Source organism: Chelon labrosus (genome assembly GCF_963514085.1).
Source record: "Chelon labrosus genome assembly, chromosome: 7".
NCBI lineage: Eukaryota > Metazoa > Chordata > Actinopteri > Mugiliformes > Mugilidae > Chelon > Chelon labrosus.
In genome coordinates this window covers 21,705,617-21,721,869 of record NC_140343.1, presented here as the reverse complement: position 1 = coordinate 21,721,869, position 16,253 = coordinate 21,705,617, and the positions used below count along the sequence as shown (strand labels likewise).

Sequence of the window (16,253 nt, the reverse complement as noted above, 5' to 3'; positions counted from 1 at the left end):
GGATCACATTTTGTCTTTGAGTGAGCATCTCTTTTTATGTCTTGACACCATGGCAACGGATGTCAGTGTGTCTGTCAGCCTGTAGCCAGCTGAACACAATACCTCAAGAACAAAGCATGATACATTAGGCTGACTCCACAGACTGTCCCCGCAGAGCAGATGATTTGATTAGATGTTGGAGCGTCTCGTTGAATAAATCTGTATATTAATGAGATAGAACTGATTATCTCGACACTAATGTAACTCCGGATGAATTTAATATTAATACCACTTCAATGATAAGGAAGACAGGTATGCAAAATTAATTTCTGCATAATATGTCAAATATTCTAATGAATACACTCATTAACATAAATGGTTATTTAGAATTATTGTTGTGATTATGTTGGGACATTTGGGAACTCAGCTTCCTCTTATTGGAACACTTCTTGACAGGCCGCTTGCTTTGAAATGAGAAAATTATTGCTTGGCAATCATTCAGTGATTTAGTCTCTGGTGGCACTTCAGCATCATGAGCTGTGTGCCCAAGGGGATTTAAATACATACTGTATAAATAGCTATAATATCTAGAAAATGCTGATCAGACAGGATGTTTAATAAAGCTGAGATGGGAAAAGAAATTGATTTGCAAAGGGAATGCTTAGAGAAACAATAAAAATGAAACAACACAAAGAAGAAATAGTGGAAGACCAAAAGAAACGGAGAAAAACATCACTGCTAATCTTTTCTTAAGTTATTTTTTATGTACATACAGTACAATTTCAACTCAGGCAAAATCTATCTTAGTTCATATTAATTTGCAGAGGCAATCAAGCAGCCTGTTGTAGCCGCTCAGGAATCCCTCCTGGGAATTCCTCCAAATTCTGCAGAAATGTTGACTTGGACTCAAGGATGAACTGGTCAGAATCTGATGGTCAAAGATCACTGTAACTTACAAAACATGTTTTTGGCCATAACTTAAGAATTCATATTGGTAAAACCAGGACAGGTTGCTTTGTTCCTCAGGTAGTTCATCTCAGTCTCATAGGTTTTTGCTGATATTGGTGATTGCTGTTGCATCGTGTGATAAATCTCTCTATCAGACCTTTGTAAAACTCTGTAAACATCTCTAAGTGAAGACATCCAAAAAAGGTTAAAAAAAAGTGAAGACAGTTGCTCTCCTGAAATGAATGACCACCTGTCTTCAGGTTCCCCTTTTGCATAGCGCCTCCTGGTGTCATGTGTTCTTCGTTTGATCCACATGCACGCCACACATGCTGTAAAAAGAAAATGTGATTCATCAGACCGGGACACTGCCTTCTATTGCTCCGTGATCCACTTCTGATGGTCCAATGTCTGTTGAAGGCAGCGTGGGTACGCTGACTTTCATGCAGCTATACAGCCCCATATGCAACAAACTGTGATGCGCTGTGTGTTCTGACACCTTTCTGTCAGATCCAGCCGTAACCTTTTCAGCAGTCTCAGCTACAACAACTTGTTTGTTAGATTGGACCACACAGTCCAGCCTTTGCTCTCCATGTGCATCAGTGAGTCTGACCCTTGTACAGGTTCAGCTCTTTTTCTTCCTTTAACCACTACTGATATGTACTGAGCACTGCAGTCCAGGGACACTCCACAAGAGCTGCTGTTTTGAAGATACTCTGACCTGTTCATCTAGCCATCACAATTTGGCCCTTGTCAAAGTCACTCAAATCCTTCCAGTTGTCAATTTTTCCCTCATCTAACAGATCAACTTTGAGGACATATTTTTCACTTGCTGTCTAATGTATCCCACAGACTGACAGGTCCATGATAATGAGATAATCAGTGGTACCACCTGTCAGTGGTCATAATGTCGTGGCTGATCACTGTATATGTCTGTGTATTGACTGCCATAATAAAATTAATACCTTTTAGACTTTAAAGTCTTCACTGTATGTTTTATCTGGCGAGTCATGAGGCATAAAATCCAATTTTCTTGTATAACACATATTTTCTGCTTTTTATGTCACTCAACTGCAGTCAATGAACTTGTAGGTATAATATCTGAAAAAAAGTAATTTATATACGCAATGGTTTTCTTATCACAAATTATGTCGTTGTGTGATTGCTTTAGTTCTCCATATACTGTATTAAGACAAAACTATTATTTTCTCTTTGGGAGTATATTTCTGAGGTGAAATGACTGTACCTTTCATCAGTGTTATTACCTGTCTGCTGTCTTAAATAAGCACAATCACCAAGGTCATGCTTTATTTTAGTTTGGCCAGAGGTTGTTTTTATTCCTGGACTATATATTTGCTCAAGTCTGTACTTCCTTAAGCAACTGAGCATCACTGTCTTGGCAAACATACAACCATACTGAATGTCAGGTTTGCCCCGAATAATGTTTCCTTGTGTGTTGAATGATTTAATTGTTACGTTCAGCATCAGCATTATTTTTTATTATTGAGGCATTTTATTGAGCTGCAGAAAGAAATCCCCTGCCGCCATTCCTCTGTTGTTACTTGAGGTCATTGCATGTCAGCGACTGAAGGGAAAGCAGAAAAAGTGCTTGTGGTGGCAGTTTCCAGGACATATCTCACTGGATCTATCAATAAAAGTTCTACTCTAACAATAGGCAGAGATGAAAAACTTGTTTTCAGGCAGCTTGAGATTGCAAAGTTAAGAGTCAGAAGTGTATATGCACACATTTGAATTATCCCACACAATATACATATTTCAGACCTTTACAAATTAAGACATAAACATGTATTTTAAGCTGTGAATGAACTGTTAGTCGTCTGAATTTTTACATTTGTCTAAAAGGGTGCAGCAAAATATTTTTTTTTATAATTTGGGCCTTCGGCAAAAGAGTGCTTCAAATTATTTAACCTTTTTGTTTTATTTATGCATAGTTTACCTTCACAGCAGTTTATTTAGTGCTTTAATATGGTTAAAGCCACATTAAATGTTTGTTGCAAAGAAGAAAGGGCTATTTTCTGCATCCCCTCAGTATCCTCTCCTAATTTGCATGTACACATGGCAATAAGGCTGATTTACCTTTAGGAAGGACTGAATGTAAATCACCCTCACTGCCATGTGTACGAGCATGAAAGGTTTTTGGCTATGTTAGCCTGCAGGGCATCTCTCCTCTAGTTTCAGACTCTTAAACATCTTTTTATTTAGAAAATCCAGGTTAATCATGGAAATGTCCCTTGTGCAAAAGTTTATGAATTTGGATTCACGATGTAAAATCATAAAAATATACATTAACTGATGTGAGAAATGTGGCACATACAGTATGCATTTTATGTGTGATGAAATGACGTGATCTGCCGGGTAAGCACATGACACCCTTGTGAATAATGTGGCTAAAACTGAAAGATGAGAGTAGCGTTTATGCTGTATCATTACAGATTTAAGTACAACAATGATTCAGTTTTTCCATAGTTTTTCTGCATCTTTAATGACCGTGATCAAGTCAATAACACAATTTTGACATTCAGATTCAAATTCATAGAACTTTATTTATCCCTCCAGGGCGATTCATTTGTAGCTTTGCCACATGCATTCCATACACAGTCAATAAATCAGATAAACAAGCAAGCCAAGGAAACAAAAAGTGCATGGACACATAATAATCAGTCACAAAATCAGTGCTCATTAAGATCAATAAAATCAGTAGTAAAAATCCAATAGATAAATAAATCCCATAGATATATAAATCCAATAAATAAATAGATAAAACCTTAAAAAAAAGTTCATCTAAAATGAGTGGGGTCTCTGTTTAAACGCGTAATAGCAGAAGGAATAAAATACTTTATGTAACGATTTGTCCTATTGATGGGCACATTATAGCAACGACAATAAAAACTTGGTCCGCAAAATGTGGTTGGCTGATTATTATTGATTTTGCTCTCCGAGCGACTTGTTCCTCTCAGATCGTACCCAAATTCTTCTAATTTTTTATTTTCATTCATTCATTCATTCATTCATTCATCTTCTGTAACCGCTTGTCCTGTGAAGGGTCGGGGGGGCTGAAGCCTATCCCAGCTGTCATCGGGCAGGAGGCGGGGTAAGCCCTCGACAGGTCGCCTGCCTATCGCAGGGCTGTCAGTAATTACATACTTTAACATACTTTAACAATTGTGTTCAAGCTATTTTTCTCCCTCACAGACAACTCATTGAACCAGCAGATAAAGGAAAAGGTTAAAAGGCTTTCAATAAAAGAATGATAAAAGTTACATAGACTAGTATCACAGACATTGAAATAACGTAATTTCCTCATGAATTCTTTGTTGACCCCGTTTGACAATAAGTTCTTTAAATTTGAGCTGTGAATCAAGCATAGTGCCAAGATATTTGAGTCAACAATTTGGACCTGCTTTTTGTGAATGATGCTGGCTTGCGGTGGGTCCTGATGTTGCCTAAAGTCAATAATCAGTTCTTTAGTTTTTGACACATTTAAATCCAAGAAGTGATCGTCACACCATTTATTGAAGGCAGGGAGGGCAGGACCATGACCTGAATCTTGGCCCTGAAGGAGGGTCAGAAGGGCAGTGTCATCTGAAAATTTAACAACGTAGCTGCCCTCTTGTGATGTTCTGCAACTGTCTGTGTACATAATAAAAAGTAGCGGTGTGAGGACGTAACCCTGGGGTGAGCCTGTGTTAGAAAGTCCGATGCTGGATATACGTCCATTCACTAAAACCTGCTGATTTCTGTTTGTAAGAAAGTCTAATAGCAATGCCTTTACATGCCTTGAGAAGAAGCAAAGACTTATGTGTATTGCCTCTCTGTGGGGTAGTTTGATTATCAGCTGCTCTGAAAAAGTGCTTCTAAGGGCTGAATTCTGTCTGTGTTTGTTGGTTTGTTCAGTCGTGCGTGGTGGAGCCTTTCACAATGCTTAGTGCTTAGGGGAGTTAAAAGTATGCACAGTTAAAGGTGCTGCACAGCCCCCGGATCTCAACACGAGGGAAATCTAGTGCAACAGCCAGCATCATTCAAACAGAGTCTGGTGTGCCGCACTCTGACAGGAAGTAGCTATGGGATGTATTTTGCTTTCCTTTTATACTGCTATGTAAGACTTTGGTGTCTTTGTTTTAAAGCTAGTTTACTTTCACTTAATGCATGTGCTTAAGGTGATTAGTCTGAAAATGACTAATGAATCACAATGACCATGTAATAAATGCTACTCTATTGAGGGTTGTGTTAACTTTGTCCACTTGGGGGCAGCACAACAGACTGAAACATGTTGTTATGCCCAACGTGTTAGCGATAGTGGTGTATTCACGTCCTGCAGCTAGTGGCCATTGTTACATTTCAGTTGTAAGTAAGGAGTAAGCAACACATTCTGGTGTTATCTCTTCTTTATGCTTTGTTTTTGTCTTCACCATCTGTGGTGAAAATATCTGGCTATTTAAATGCTAAAGGCACCAGTACGTTAGTCTGGTGTTGGGTGTTACAGTTTCCATAAACAGTGCTAAAACAGAAACGTTGCAGGACATAAAAACAAAACAATGAGGCCATCAGGCAGGATCTATTGCGCCATTGCTCTGGCTACTCTGATGCTAAATCTCTAAATGTTAGCTGCTGCTCTGGTCACTGCTTGGAGACTCCACCACATACACCGATCAGGCATAACATTATTACCTCCTGCCTAATATTGTATGTGTAGGTCTCCCTTTGTGCCTCCAAAACAGCTGTGACTCATCAGAGAATGAACATGGGCCTTCTGAGGGTGTCCTGTGGTGTGTGGCAACAGAATGTTGTTAGTGGGGGCCTTTGGGTCCTAAGGGTTGAGGGGAAGGGCCTCTGTGGATCAGGTTTGTTCCAGTGGATCCCACAGATACTTGATCAGTTTGGGATCTAGTGAATTGTGCTGTTTTTTTTTGCTGCCATCAATGAGTGTCATTGCTGTGGGGTGGGGGTGCTTGATGGTCTGATCTAGGTGGGTGGTACGTGTGGTACGGGTAATATCCACATTAATGCCAGGTCCAAAAGTCTCCCAGCAGAACATTGTATTGTCAAAACATAGTCAATGCTATTTACTTATCCTGTCAGTGGTCATAATGTTATGCCTGGTCGGTGTATATCTCTTGGAGGACCCATTAACAAGAGGCTGAGTACTACCTGAGTTAGATCAATATTATATATATTAAATATATTTTGGAACTGAGTCCATATTTTAAAGGACTAATGGTACATCTCCTTTATATTCTCACATTTGAGTAGATGTGGCATGGGTGACACTGATGTGACATTCTGTATTGTTATTACATTTACATTGATTCATGAATGTTGTTAGGATGCCACATATTGCACATCCATTTTGCAATTGTCTTGCCATCCGGCAGTCGGATGATGAATAAGGCACGGTGTTGTTTAAATCGGAGCTCAGACGCATGCATCCAGAAATAGTCTCAGAGGCACTGGTGCAACTCTGTCAGGTGTTGTCGTTATGTAAATATGTCTCCAGTGCAGTGCTTCCTGTTCTTGCTGCGGAAACTTCTTTTCCTATCTCACACAGAATAAATTTCTCTTTCTTCTGTGCGGTGATGCAAAGGAGAGGAGCATCAGTTCAATATACTATTACTGCTTGAATTAAAGTGTCAATGTGAGTGTGTTTAGTCAGTTGTTATAACCTCTTAGGGGTGAAAGTAAAGTAAGAAGTGGTATTTTTTTGAATAAACACTTGAAAATGATTTCTGTGTTGAAAATGCTAGATGACACACTGGTTGCGTTATGATTTCCCAGAAGACCAGTGGCATGTAGATTAAGCCAGTAGTCTCAAACCTGCTGGCTGCGCGGGCTGTGGAGTCAGCAGGACTGCACTGATCTCTGTTTGTGTTAATGGACACCTGACACAGTCTCCCTTTCACAGCCAGAACCAAACAATCACTGCCAGGTTCATTAAAATGTCATGCAAATTGGCTGTTAATAATTTCTCACAGGACAATGTAATTAATCATTCTCAGCCAGTTAGCCAATTAGGCATGGTGTTTCCTCACTAGCCTAAAATAACAAGAGGCTCCATCTGCAAATAGAAAGCTTCACTGTGAGGCTTTGTCTTTGATCAATGTCGATGTGAGAAAATTAGCCTTTGTTTTGTGTCCAGATTCTGTAAACAGTGCCTTATTACCATCTCTAATGCATCAACCTGCTGTGTTTTGATGAACACTATCCTCTGTTCACAGGCAAATAACAATTGAGGAAGGCGAACAGAGAGCTAAAGAACTGAGTGTGATGTTCATAGAGACCAGCGCCAAGACGGGTTACAACGTCAAACAGGTGAGCGAGTTCAAAGGAAGTTTGGTGCTTCAGATATAATAAGTCTTACATTTACATTCAGTGTCCTCACCAAAATGCATTCTTGAGTTTTGTTGATGTTTAGGACCCAAACCCAAAATCCATTCGCACCGGTCCAATGTTGTGACTCGCTGTGTGTTGCGTCCTACAATTTCTGTAACTTCCAGAAACCAACAACCCAACAATTGTTTCAAACATTTTGCATCTGGACAGAACCACAAGTCTGTACTAACCCTTCTTCTTCACTGCCTGTCCTGGTACAATTTTGCATTTTTGTGCATTACTGCCACCAACTGTAGATTAGTGGCATCAATGTGACAGCAGTATTAGGTAAATGCGTTAGGTGGAGGCGCATGTGCACAGGCATTGTTGTGCAGAGAACTGCTCATCAAATGATTGCTGTTCAGATACACCACTGGGTACCTCTTGTCACACCAATTACCCCTAACAGAAGATTTACTTTGCTGCCATTACCTCCATCTTACCAAAGTTAACCTATTTACATGCATTGATTCTTTAAATGCCATGTTCAACTGTAATATCAAGAAATATTTGAATGTTGCAGCTATACAGAGAAGCATGGTTCAGCCAGTGGGATCTGTCTCTAAGCAGATGTTTGTTGTTCAAAACAAAGACTGTCTGTGAAGTTAATAAGCAGTGAGACGAAGGCAAGCTGCACTGTGTCTGTCAGTGAATGGTGTTGCTGGCAGGCGCGTCCCTCCCGCCACAGCAATACAGACAGAGGAAGCTATTCTTCACCTTGCCTCAGGACTGTGGACACTAACAGCAAAATGCCAGAGCTGAACATAGTGCTGTGAAACCTGCTAAACAAAGGTCACAGTCCAGCCTCCAAAGGCTGCTGTGTTTGCATTGTTAGGCTGTGTCATCATTACCCAGTGAAATATTGTGCCTGCAAATTCAATATCTTAGACAATAATTTCAACTAATTATCATAATAAGAATACCATTCTTTACAGTTTGGTCTAAAATATGCTAAATAAAATATGACATTGGTAAAAAAAAAGAAAAAGAAAGATATCCTGTTGTTATACCACCTTAATTTTGAAAAAAGATTCTATGGCCTCTACTTACGTATCTAAAGTAAGTCTGTCAATAGTCTGATAAAATAAATGGCTGTGTAGAAACCAGGAAATAGCTCATAGAATACAAACTATAGTGTACATTGGTATGTTTTTACAGCTGTTAATGTAGGTGTTCATGGTGGAATATATCAAGTGTCCTTTGTTTCTTTTTTCCAGCTGTTTCGACGTGTGGCGGCTGCTCTTCCTGGGATGGAAAGTATGCAAGAAACAAGCAAAGAAGGGAGTATCCTTTGAAAATAGACACATTATCGTAACATGAAAATCCCCATTTCATATTATGAAAATCCTATTTTGATGATAATATCTGAACAAACTGAGCTCAGCGGTAAGATGTTAATCCTGTTGTGATGGCATCATTCACCACTCGCTATTTAAATGAAAGGGGTTCATAGAGTGAATTCTGCATACTGGCGTGTATTTAAATAGGTGTCAGCTACCTGTCTAATTAAATGTGTTTTCAGCACGACACTCCTGTGAGCTGTTTTACAGCACTGGTGCCTGACAGGTGCCCAGGGGGATGCCGGTCAGTCACACAGTCGGCACCTGCAGCTTCGTCTGCAGTGGGTAGGCAGGTTTGCTCATTTAAACCAGTGACAAGATTCTCAGCAACCAGCCATCAGTCAGACTGAGGTGCTGCTGCACACAACTCACTTAACTGGCGCTTCATATCTGCTGCCGCCAGCTGAGCATGTCACTGCTTCACCTGTGGAACGTTTGTCAGAGGTGTCAGCACCACAGCAACTAACTTCTAGTGACGTATTCTTTTTGTTCAGGAAGTGGCATTAATACTACAAAGTAACAGAAATATCATTGATTTTACAGCATCATACTGTAGTTTTCCAGTCTTTTACAATTGTATACTGACCAATGCCCAGAGTAGGATTGAGCTGTGGATTTCTTCAATATGCAGTGTATGAAATAATTCACTCCAGAGATACACAGGTTTCTATTTGATGGTAACGTAGATAAATACAAGAGCAACAACGGATTAGGCTATAGTTTTCATAAGTAACTAAACAGAGCCCTCATGAGCTTTTTTGCATCGATTATTATGTTTGTTGCAATGAGGAAGACTATTCTTGAAGAAAACCGAAGATTTCAGATTTTCTACACCCAACAAATAAAGCCAATGAGTAGTGTCACAGAGTAACCAGTAAATCAATGCAAACAAAATAAACATAACTCTGTATTTCGGTGACTACATCATACTCCTTCTGTTGTCTGACAACAGAAACAGAAAAATATGTAAATGAGAACAGCTTAATTGCAAATTCAGCTGTATTAAAATGCAGAATATGCAAGTCAGTCTGACAGTGTTACACAAGTGCAATGCTAAGTAGTCCTTTAATAGTATGCATATAGGGATAAAATACAATAAACAACACTGTACTGATGCATAGTATAATGTGTATAATAGGCCATATACCTTTTTGTTTAATGGTGAGTATAATTTCTTTTGCTGCATATACTGTATTTAGCTTATTCACTGTATTTGTTTTATTGCATTCGTCCACTTTTTTAAAGCCTTTAGACTACTCTACTTTTTCACAAATGCATATTGTGTGGATTTAGTTTTAATCAGATGCAAAAAGTAAATAAGAAATGTTTGCTAATTTATTAAAAATGTAGCTTTTTACAGCAGTAGCCACATCTCTGACTATGGCACTCCAACCTTGGCTCTAATTATCCTTGAGATGTGAACTGTTTGGACTGCAGCTGTGGCCAACTGAACTGATTGGACAGAGTCTATAAAGACACACACCTGAGCCTGAGTCTGTGAGATCCCACAATTCACACTGCGTTTCAGAGCAAACCGTGTCGTGAAATCCAAGAATTATCTGTAGACTTCTGTGACGAAACTGTGGCAAGATTTAGATGAGGGCAGGGGTATAAAACCATTTCTAAAGCTTTGAGTGTTCCCAGGAGCACAGTGGCTTCAGTAGCTGTGAAATGTACCACATCGAATATCTGTGGATGGCAGTTAAGACACTTTCTATCCAATCTGACAGAGCTTGAGTGGATCTGCCTGGAATAGAGGTGTACAGAGCTTATAGACTTACCCACAAAGACTGTAACTGCTGCAAAAAAAAAAAAAAAAAGGCTTCCACAAAGTAGTGTCAATGAGAAATTTCAGTTTTTGATTTTAATACAGAAAACGTTTCACTTTGTCACCTCCACTGACTGCATTCATTTATGATAAAATGTTCAACACGGGAAAGAGTGAGAAAAGAGAAATAATTTCCTGTTATATTGTACAGATAATAAGCTGGATACTGTAGAATGCAGAAAAATAAACGATAATCACAACCAAACACTAAGGATTTATTGCCTATTAAACTGAAATGAGACAGATTATACCATGCAATCAGTACAACGCTGTTTATCTGTTTTTTCCTAGAGTTCCTAGCCTTGCACTTGAATAACACTCTTGCATATTCTGTATAATACAGCTGAATACACAATAAAGCTGTGCTCATTTACATATTTCTGTTCTGTTTCTGTTGTCAGACGACGGAACAAGTAGTGAAGTGGCCACTGAAGTACAGACCACATGCTAATAAGCGGTCACCTCCAGGCCATTTCCAAGCTGCTGCTCTGCACTGCTAATAACCAGACTTTATAACCAAGACATCATCTGACAAAATCTTCATAAGCATAAATTCAATAAAACGACTGTGCTGCGGTTTCTGATATATTTACATGTAAAATGATGAATATAGAGCGTTAGAAGCAAAAGACGGTTAGAATGATTGCTCATGGAGAAAGTTAGACGTGGCAGACGGTTGCTCTTATTTCTCCTCTCAGACAGAATCTGAAGCAGCTTGTTTGGAAGCTTGTTTGTAGCAGAATGCAGGCATGTATCCGTCTGTGCTATATTTTAATTAGAAATCTGAAATACACATTCTGGGGACATGTGAGTCTTAGTTTAACTTTTCAGACAGGCTTCAGAGGTGTGAACCAACTATGTAACCGATTCTTTATACATTAAGCTTAACTTGAAATTCTGAAAAAATAAATCATGAATAAATCAAGAAACCCCTAGGTTAACATGTCATCTAACGGACAGATTTATTGATGCATTTTTTTAATTAGACCATCTTGTCTTTTTTTGCATTACACTGATAACATACATGCCATCTGAGCACTGCAGAGCTGAATCTGTTTACAACTAAATGTCTCTGATTGGTTGGAGAACTCTCCAATTGCATGCAGAGATATTTTTTTGTTTCAGTTGAATTGTGTCCCATAATGAAAACCAAATGTCGTGTTACCAGACTCATTTTCTGATAACGAGTCTGCCTACTCCTGTCCATTATTCTTTTGCTACGGTCTACTAAAATTATTTTCCTGGTAATGATGATCTTTACCACAAATCAATGTTACAAATCAACACTCTGTGGACATTTTTTTCATATCAACATCCTTCTGTCACTGTTTCTCCCCTGGCACCGCCACTCCTTCATATCCCCCTCCGCACACAACGCAGTTAGCCATCTCTATGGTAACTGGATGAATTATGAAATTACTTTTGGTTTTAACATGTGCATATAGTACTGTCATTACTCCTTCAGTGAGAAGCTGTCTAGAAGGGAGTCCTGAATAACGCTGCAGTATTCATGTGCTGTCACTTAAGCTTAAATCAAATGATGACTTGAATGTAGCAAAGGTATGCCTGCATGTGATCGCTGTAATTACAGTCCACTCATCCTTTACAGGAAGTTGTTCATCCTTTGCGTGCTGCATGGCCTCAGTAATAATGTCAGTCGCCTAGCAGCAGTCTTAGTTGTTGAGATCACCGTTTAGTTTTTTTCACAGCAGTCAGTCATATTTCCTGGATGTATCGCATCGCTCCCATTCAGCCAATTACTTTTATCTCTCGTCCTGTTTTTCATCTGTGTCTTAATGAGGCGTAATGGATGTGGGAGCAAGCTGTGTGAGGTGGAGTGATGGATAGCAGGTGATGACGGTCCGCTCACCAGCTTTGTGCCTCTGACACTGTCTCTTAGTGGAGCAGCTCCTCTGTTATTACATAGTATTGATCTCGCTGGAAGACGAAGGACATAAAGAGGCTCAGTCCAGGACATATTCATGCATGTTACACAGCCTGAAAGCACCTGTGTTATCACCTGCAGTTAAACATGTGGCTCATAGGATATATTTATTTTTATTAAGTAGCAATCTTTGCACTCAAAAGCATTTGAAGGCAGAAAATGTGAAGATAAAATATTGCCATAAGTGAACAGAATGAGTCTTGGGTTCATGAATTCTGGCAGGTATTTCTCCAGTATTCACAGTATGTTCTTTGTTCCCTTTAATTGCCGGTTTTAAATTGAGGACAGCCAGGTCACACTGATTTATGGTGGATGTCAAGGCCTGTGTGGCACAGGCTTCTGCTTGCTTTCTGAGAACAATTTCCCACCTAATCATTGTGTGTCATTACCGCTGCAGGGCTGCAGATAGGGAGAGTAATGGTGCTTGACCCAGATCAAGTGCTGGGGTCATCCGTGTTAATAAGAGACCATCAGAAAGCAAAATAAATCACCCCGGATTCACGTGGTCTGAAAAGGGTTGTCAAAGTAAAGTGCTGCTCCGTGTTTATGTTATAAATTGTTTAAATTCAATAATTTAAAATTTCTTTTAGGGGGGAGGGTTGTGTAAATCGCCCACAAGACCCCACTGAATGACCCAGGTACGCTCCAAACAAGAAACCTGGGCTCACCTGTGGTACACATATGGCCTTCACATCGAGCATCTTGTGAGATAATATTTTTAAAGCTGCTGTAATTATTAATTAGTAGACCAAATTACATCTGAAGCAGTTTGCTTATAGTGATCGCCCCACAGATTATTATCACATTATTATGCAGTTACCCTTCAGCTCTATGCAGCATGGTGTTTCTTGTCACATCATGCAGATGTCTTCTACACCAGTTTTGTACCAAACAGCAAAGTTTGCAACTAGCAGCTGACAACCATTTAGCAGCTAACATGCAGAGCCAACAAAGACTCAATACTGGAGACTGGTCATGTGTTTAAAACTCATTAACTTTTAAGGCAATGATGTGCCAATACTGCATTAATAGTTTTTGTGCTGCCACTGGAAATAGGTAAAATGAAATATAAATACTGCTTTGGAAGGGTGGTATTTGTTTCATGGATCTCGTACAATGCTAAAAAAAAATATTCCTCAGGCTGATGTTTGTAAAGTGTGTACATTTTCATGATTAAATAGACACTATCTCTAATTCCTGCAGCACAGGAGTATGTGATGTTAGCTTATTTTGTTGTTTGTTTGTTTGTTTTTTTTTGCAGTAGAGCCTCTCCTCTTCAGACCACAGCAGACAAAAAGACATACTCTGCAATTCTAAAATTCTTTAAAATATTCTACCCGTCACTCATGGTGCTTTCAGAAAGGAGGCATTTGTCATCGTAGCTGCTGTCCGACATCACGGATGTTGTGTATTTTGAATTGACAGCGCCAGCGTTCACCTCTGCCCCTGCAGCTCCCAGCTGCCTTCAGTCATACCAGCATGACCACATCAGACTACCTAGCATGACGTCACAGCTAAATAGAGCCAGTTGTAGCTTAAAATAGAGATCAGAAACATGACTCCACCACAATAAAGGTACCCTCACCTTGTAGTGGTTTGTTGATGCAGTATACTCTACTGTCCTACATGGCACCATGACTGCAATGCTAAATATACCAATGGCACATCACTTCAGACACAGAGGTTTGTTTTTAAAGTTCTCCACTCAGCTGGACATCCACACAGAGCTGTGTCACAGTATTGTCCAAATCCTTTAGGGAGCTGAGAAAATACATTTTCAGGGTCTTTAAGCCCTCCTTCTATTATTAGGCTGCCTCATGAACTACTTTGGCAGACCCATACAAAATATGTTTACTAGGGGTTCGTAATCACTGCAGAGAAAATGAGGTAGACTAACTACACGGCATGCACGCACACACATGCAGTTGTCAGACTAAAATATTCAAGACTGATGGGGCTCATTTGGTTTGGTGATGTTGGCAGCTGAGATAAGCCTTCAGATTCCTAATGGAAACCGATCCAAATGGGAACACTCAAGGGTGTTTCTTTTAAACACTGCCCTGGAAATGACAACACATCACGATGACATGCCACCATAACATTTGAAAAAACACACACATGAACTCCTGCCTGGAACACCTGGCAGCAGCCACAGTGCAGAGCCCCTCTATAGGATGGCCATTTGACAGACACAGTGGGACTGTTTCCACGCTCACTTGCATACAATATGTAGGCCACATCTTTTTGTAGGCCTCCCCCTTATTCTTGCATAATGTTCTGCAGTAAAAGGGGATAGTAAGTAGTCTGTTGCGGCACTGGCACATTTAGCAGCAGGTAGTACATGGAAGCAGTCATGATGCACCAGTTCCTTGAGACAGAGGAGCTCACTCTCAGAGCGTAGGATAAGAAAAACACCCTGGAGGATCCGTCAGGAATAACACCTCATCTACGTAGTGAAAAAAAGCTGCAAAATGCTTCTGACTTACAGCAGCAACTCATTAACACACCATTGTGCCTCAGCTTTAACTGTTGCACAGCAGCACCAGTGACTTCAGCCAATGTTCGTTCTCAGTTTATTACCCCATTGACAATGGAGAGGAGGATTTTTAGAATATACAGCCACTGCTCTCTGCTGTAAGAAATGTATTAGGATTAAATGTACTCGAATAATGATCAAATTGTATTTCGGTTTAATATTATATGACATTATTATTAACACTTTCAGTTATGCAGTCAGAATTGTCAATGGGAAAATAAATAGAGTAATGGAAATAGCACCATCTAGTGGTAGTGCGTCGATACTGCAGTTCGTTAGAAAACGCTCAGCTTGCAGTTAGTTCCTCTTGCAAAATATGTGTACTGACTAAAATGTTTAGACGATTATAACTGGACACAGCCTCTGTTATTACACTGCCTCCTTCCAAAACTTCCTTAATGTTCTTCTTCAGTGATCGACATCAAGTTGGACAAACCGCAGGAGCCCCAGACTACTGAAGGCGGCTGTTCCTGTTAATACCCCGCACCCATCCTGGAAAAAAAAAACATCATTTACACCACACGCTTGTTATGTTGCTTCCCATCGGTTAACCTGCAGTTGACTTTGCACGTTGAGAATCTGGCCTCCTCACCTGACTATCCGTCGTTGGTTGGAACTAGCAATATTTGGATTTGGTTCTAAAGTAGTGTGGCCTACATTGTTAATGAAACTGCCAACAAAATAAAAGTCTAAAACTTGCTGAAAAGACAAATATGTGGAAAAACAGATCCCCAAGTTGAATATGTGTAAAAAAAATTTAGGTAGGAGAGGAACCCCCCCCCCCCCCCCCCCCCGTTTCTTTTTGTAATTTTGTATATTCAGGGAATTTTCTCTGGAAAGGTTGATTAGTTTGAACAAACAGGCAAGCTCTGTATTTGAGAGCTTGATGAGAGCAGATGGTTTTAAATGCATTCTTATGGATGCCACTGTTGTTATGGGAAAATACAGAAATCCTGGCCCAATTCTTGCCCATCACTTAACCACAACAATCTCTCACATAGCTTCTTCAACTTTACCCATATTAACCATCTCTAGGCCGTCTAACCATCCGCAACCAATCACAGCCCATAACTCAGCTGGGATCCATAATTTGACGTTCCAGACGTTCCAGGACAAACTGAACAGTAACAGCTGAACAGTCTTGAGTATCTAATGCATGCCTCGTTTTTGAGCATAGGTACTGTCTTACCCGTGTACACAAGTTTGACTATGTAAATGGTAACATTACACCAGTGACTCGATGCACTCTGATGGCGACTAGTCCAAGTCTTTTTGTTCATGAACCTGATTTGT

At 39.8% G+C, this 16,253-nt stretch overlaps 1 protein-coding gene across 1 annotated transcript in view; it reads left to right on the top strand.

Annotated features, from left to right (window-relative positions):
- Window positions 1-15,701, top strand: part of rab6ba (RAB6B, member RAS oncogene family a) — a 48,198-nt gene extending 32,497 nt beyond the window's left edge. Inside the window, exons 6-8 of the mRNA XM_084548026.1 lie at window positions 7,158-7,251; window positions 8,529-8,595; window positions 15,373-15,701. Coding sequence (XP_084404152.1) covers window positions 7,158-7,251; window positions 8,529-8,595; window positions 15,373-15,437 — 226 coding nt within the window. The 3' untranslated portion in view covers window positions 15,438-15,701. The remainder of the gene's footprint in view (window positions 1-7,157; window positions 7,252-8,528; window positions 8,596-15,372) is intronic.
- Window positions 15,702-16,253: the final 552 nt, after the last annotated feature.